General features: G+C 41.8%; 1 protein-coding gene across 1 annotated transcript in view; it reads right to left on the reverse strand.

The window, feature by feature from the left end:
- The window catches only part of tkta (transketolase a), a gene marked incomplete at both ends in the record, with an annotated part of 18,587 nt that extends 12,953 nt beyond the window's left edge, over positions 1-5,634 (reverse strand). Inside the window, 4 exons of the mRNA XM_084316407.1 lie at positions 534-631; positions 1,459-1,587; positions 2,426-2,543; positions 5,528-5,634. Coding sequence (XP_084172533.1) covers positions 534-631; positions 1,459-1,587; positions 2,426-2,543; positions 5,528-5,634 — 452 coding nt within the window. The remainder of the gene's footprint in view (positions 1-533; positions 632-1,458; positions 1,588-2,425; positions 2,544-5,527) is intronic.
- Between the last annotated feature and the right edge of the window lie 462 nt (positions 5,635-6,096).

Here is a 6,096-nt window from a genome sequence, read left to right on the forward strand (position 1 = left end):
CCAGTACCAACACTTAAAGACCCAGTACCATCACTTAAAGACCCAGTACCAACACTTAAAGACCCAGTACCATCACTTAAAGACCCAGTACCGACACTTAAAGACCCAGTACTGACACTTAAAGGAACACAAATCAGGAAAAAATTTGAGGGCAAATCAATTGACAGGGAAAGGTCCCGATCATTCAGAACAATCCATTCAACTAGAAAGCAAACCTGGCTGAATATGAGTGTGAATTTTATTCTGCGATGAAATCTGTGTAGATGGTAAAAATAACTGAGTGATAGGCTGCTGGCCTGTGGTTATTAGAGCATGAGATTTGGGAAAGCAGAGTGTGCAGACACACACACAGACACTCACACGCATGCACACACACACACACACACACACACACACACACACACACACACACACACACACACACACGCGCGCACACACGCACACACACACACACACACGCACACACACACACACACGCACACACACAATTGTATTGATGATTGTACGTGTGTGCTGTGTGTGTGAAATCTAACCTGGCTTTGTCAAAGTACTTCCCGGTGTAGGCCATCCCACACGCCACGCCCAGACCCTGCCCCAGAGAGCCAGTGGCCACATCCACAAACTGCTGCTTCTGAAACACACACACACACACACAGAGATACAGTTTGATCAGTTCCAGAAGTAGATATTCTTGAAGTTTAAAATAAATAAATGAATACATAAATAATCATTATCATGTGACTTGCAGAATTCACCATTCCAGTTCACTGAATTGAAAGTGAATTGAACCCCAGCGCCGCAATGAACATACAGGCATGTGACAAACAGACACAGTGTTTCTCCACAGAAATGTCTGCTGTTTCACGTTCAAGTTCAAGTTTGTTTATTAATTGTCACAATAAAATACACATACTTTACGGTGAAATGCTTGGTTCTGTATGAGCCCCTGGGAGTGTGCTTCATACAGCAAAAAAAATAAAAGTAAGTAAGAAAGTAAGTAAAAAAGTAAGTAAAGAGGAATATACAATATACAATACAATATACAGGTGCAGCTCAATAAATTTGAATATCATGGAAAAGTCAATATATTCCGCTGTATTGATGCAGTAATTTGTGCAAAAGGAGCCCCAACCAAGTACTGAGTGAACATACATGAACATACTTTTCAGAAGGCCGACATTTCTATATTATAATTTTTTTTTTTGTATTGGTCTTATGTAATATTCAAACTTTCTGAGATACTGAATTTTGGGCTGTAAGCCATAATCATCAAAATTTAAACAAATAAAGGCTTGAAATATGTCACTTTGTGTGTAATGAATCTATAATCTATGAGAGTTTTGCTTTTTGAATTGAATTACTGAAATAAAATAACTTTTCCACAATATTATACTTTATTGAGCTGCATCTGTACAATCAAACAATGTAGTGATAGAGGTATAGGAGGAGCTGCAGTACCATGGTCCCGCTCACTGGTGTGGCATGTGCCTCCAGGGTGGAGTCCGCTTGGCACAGGCTGAGGAGCTCACTCTCCTTCAGGTAGCCTGACTCCGTCCACATGGAGTAGAGAGCCGGGGCAGCATGGCCCTGGAGACAAACACACGACCGTCAAACAACACGCTTCCTCCAAGAACAATCCCTTGTACATCATTTGATGGGGAGACTTTTATTCGTAGCTACTTATTCTTAGGCTTTTTCATACTGGGTTCTGTTAGGCTCCTTGCTGTGATGGAGTTCACAGCCTGAGGCACAGAGTTTCTGAGCTCACTAGACTGTTGCACTTGTTGTAAGACACTCTGGATAAGTGTCGGTATTTGCTAAATCCTTCAAGTTGCCATTATGGCAATATATCTGGAATAAAACCCCTTTGTACTGTCTTTTACTGTCATGCACTTTGCTATTAGATAATCTTCCATGCCTATTATATTTCTACCTACTATGCTAATATGTCTGTACTATTATGCACTCAAGACTGTAGCACTCAAGTTCAACACTGTTTGACAATCTTACTTACAGTAGCTGCCAGAGTTGTACCCTTCCTGCTGACTTGTTGTACAGAACTTGTAAATCCCTTTGGATAAAAGCGTCAGCTAAATGACAAAATGTACATTTAAAAAGTTTGATGGTATAGTTTTATCGTGGTACCGGCCAACAAATAATATAAGTAAATGTATCGCCATGGTACCACTTTTGTAAAGTTTTAAATACAACTTTTTCTAATTAATTTCTAGTTAATCTCGCTTGTTTTTCCCCATTCCGTGTAATATTGAAAACCTTTGGTGTTTTAGTGCCCTCGAGTGCCCACAAGCTGGAGGGACCCACAAGCTCAATAACCATAAACTGCAGTAAGCCCTCCAAGCTCACGTGAGGCGTTCACAGGAAGTGAGAAGGACTCTGAAAGGTCTCCGGGGGGACGGGGTCTCACCTTGGACAGGACGAAGCGATCGTTGTTGAAGTTCCTGGGGTCTTCTGGACGGTACTTCATGGTTTGGAAGAACAGCACCGACATGATCTCTGCTATGCTGCAGCATGACGTAGGATGTCTGGAAACACAAACACACACACACACACACAGTTTTTATTTAATGTAGAACTATAGAATAGGCCTACATGTTATTGACAAGTTCCATTCATTCAAAGAACAAATGAAAACCGAAAACAAAAAAGTTGTCTTTGTCTAACAGAGAGCAAAATAACTAGAGAGAGAGACGCACCACAAACTCAAGACTGATGGTGTGATCGTGGGGTGGATTATTTAGTTCACAGTTAAGATACAGTTGGTAGACAGATTGGTAAAAAGTTAAACCATGAGGATTTCATGTTCCAACGGACTTCATTAGTTCTCGGTTCATTGTAATTAAGATGACATCATCATCAGCAGCAGCAGCAGCCAGCCAGCCAGACGGAGTCGCCACAAACCACAGCTGGGTTGACCGGCCGCTTGCCAAGAAAAGTTCTATTCTGTCTTCATTTAGTGTCTTCCTGGTTTGGCTGATGTGCGTCAATCTGCCCATTAGGAACATCCGAGGCAGAATACGCCCATCTGCCTCTCTTGTTCGTGTATCGTCCTAACACTGCACAGGAGTCGTCTGTCGACGACAGATGCTATTTAAATACCTTCCACATGATGCTGTAAAGCTGCCAGAGAACACCAGCCTCTCCTATTGTAATGGTTTTTAAGCGCTTTGTTTACGACTGTGCTTGGTCGTTATGCTCAAGTGTTTTGTATTTGAAGCTTTGGCTGCTTTGTGGGCCCTCTGCCAATTCACATTTACACTGTGAGTGCAATAGATATTATACAGTAGAAGCACATTTAACGTTCTCCAATATTTGGCTGCCTCTCATTTCACAGGCTCTCTGTCTACTACCTACTCTTACTAGTTACACTGCTGGCCAGTATGACTTATTACTTATTACCATACCACCGTGTCTTTATACCTCTAGCACTGTACATATTAATATTATTAATACTACAACTCTGTACATACATCTGATAAGCACTATACTCAGTAGTACTAATTTATATATTTTATACCCAGTTTAATCACCTGTACATTGTGTATTACTATTGCACTTAACTGTTACATTTGCACTCTGGTTGGATGCCAAACCTCTTTTTGTTGTACTGTATAATGACAATACATTTGAATCTAATCTAATCTAATCTAATCTAAAAGCATAGTCTACTCTCTAGGAAGTTGCTACACCGGCAATATCAGTAATTAATTCATTCATTAATTCATTCATTAATTCATTCACTAATTAATTCATTCGTGCAGGCCGGTCACTCACACTCTGCCCCTAGTGGTGGCTCACAGGCATGGCACTCTGTGTCAGATCAGTTCACTCTATGCAAGAATGCTTCTCATCTACTGTATGACACCATGTGTCCTAATATATTTTTAAGCATTTTGAAATAGCTTTTGTGTATGAATGGTGCTATATCAATACATTCGCCTTGCCTTACTCTATGAAAGCCACATCTGAAGAATACTTTCTAAAAAAAAAGTTGTATTGGTCCTACATGAACTGGATATTGCTTATAAGTAAATTGACTTCCCATTGACATACATTGCATCCAAGAATCATGTATTATTCAGACACTCGGATAGAGACACTGATTGTTCTTCAAACACTGAAAAACACATTTCAAGTCATTCTTCAAAAAGTATTAAAAAATTAAATAATATTAAAATATAAAATAATAAAATAATTATAATAATTTTTTAACTTTTGTAAAATTTAAGAGTAATCTTTTTAGAGTTTAGGTACTGGTAATCCACACAATCTAAAGTGCATGCATAAGGAGGATACAGGCCAACCTATAAAATATTGAAATCGTTTCCCAATGAAGCTGGGCTCGTGGCACGCATGCAGTCCGGGCCTCCATGGGCAACGTGCCAACAATACAGAACACAGTAGACAAACGCACATTAAGTGTTTCCCAAATTAATCAAGTAAAAATGTCCTCTAAAATGAAAATGTATTAATTAATAAAGAAAGAAAAAGCAGCATAAAATAAAAATCCAAATGTTTCCAAATACACACAACCGCACGCGCGCACACACACACACACACACACACACACACACACACACACACACACACACACACACACACACACACACACACACACACACACACACACACACACACACACACACACACACACACACACACACACACACACACACACACACACACACACAACGCAAAGGGTAATCCCCAAATAGATTAAAGTATTCAGATCCAATTAACTTAAAATAGATTTCTTTTTAAAGTGCATTTTCTACAAATTGCAAATGGAAAATCAAATAGTGTATATACAACTTAAGTTGGCAATTTAAGTTGATATGGAACTTAATAAAAAAAAATGCAATTTTTTTTTAATTAAATAATACTATTGCATAACTTTACTGTAGAAGTCTCTCTTGTCTATCTTCTCAGTCATGGGCCTCAAAACAATGTGTTCTCTTTAACAGCTCAGGATGCTTTAACTGCAGCTAATCTGTCGGCAGGGCACATGGAACAAAGGAAGAACACGCTGTTCCTTTTAGCTTTTCACTTGCATCCATGTGTGTGTGTGTGTGTGTGTGTGTGTGTGTGTGTGTGTGTGTGTGTGTGTGTGTGTGTGTGTGTGTGTGTGTGTGTGTGCGTGCGTGTGTGTGTGTGTGTGCATGTGTGAGAGAGAGGGAGGGAGAGAGAGAGAGAGAGTGCATGTGTGTCTCTCTTTGTGTGGTCGTGTAGGCGCGCAAGTTGCAAATAAAGCAGGTGTTCGCAGAGTTTTATTCCCATGCATGTATTCAGTCTAATTAGTCCAATTAAAAGTCCAAATCTCCCACTTCCCCAGTGACATCATCGCCATCATCACTATTATCATCGTATAGATGGTTTCACTGGAATTCCGTTGCTAGGGAACGGTTTGGACCCAAATGTATTTCCTGTCCCACTATCGCATTAGCGAAACATTAGCCAACAGGAAATAAATCTGCGTTCCTTTTCAGAATGCCGGCGTCAGGAGACTCACCCGCTGCCCGCAGCCGTCGTGGCCTTGATGGAGTTGATCCTGAGGCGGTTGGCGATGTTCTTCAGAGCCTGTACCGTCTGCTGGTCCGGCTTGTGGTAGTCCTCCATGACGGCTGAGAGAGGGTTGAGTTATACTCACACGCACCAGGGGAGAGAAGTACAGCGACTAAAGGATGCTCAGGCAGAGTTAGTGCACAGTATGTGTGTGTAGGAGCGAGGGTTTGGCAAAGAGCAGAGCACCCGGCGTATGTGTGAGTGTCAGGAGGGAGGGAGAGAGAGAGAGAGGGACAGAGAGGAGAGGAGGCAGGATTTATCCCATCATGTGTGCAGAGACACGCACACTCATGGACGCGCACACAGGAGAGGGGGGGGGGGGGGGGGGGGGGGGGGTTGGCGTGATGTACATTGGGTTTTTACGACCCGAAGTCAAGTGGTTAAGGGTGGCTCTCGTGGCATTGGCTATACAGTAGGAGCAGGACGGGGGGCGTGTTGAGGGGGGGCGTGTCCGGGAGGAGGGCGGTGGAGGCAGATGGATGGATGGATGGGAGGATGGATGGGAGGGAGGGTGGG

Source organism: Notolepis coatsorum (genome assembly GCF_963971535.1).
Source record: "Notolepis coatsorum genome assembly, chromosome: 6".
Lineage (NCBI taxonomy): Eukaryota > Metazoa > Chordata > Actinopteri > Aulopiformes > Paralepididae > Notolepis > Notolepis coatsorum.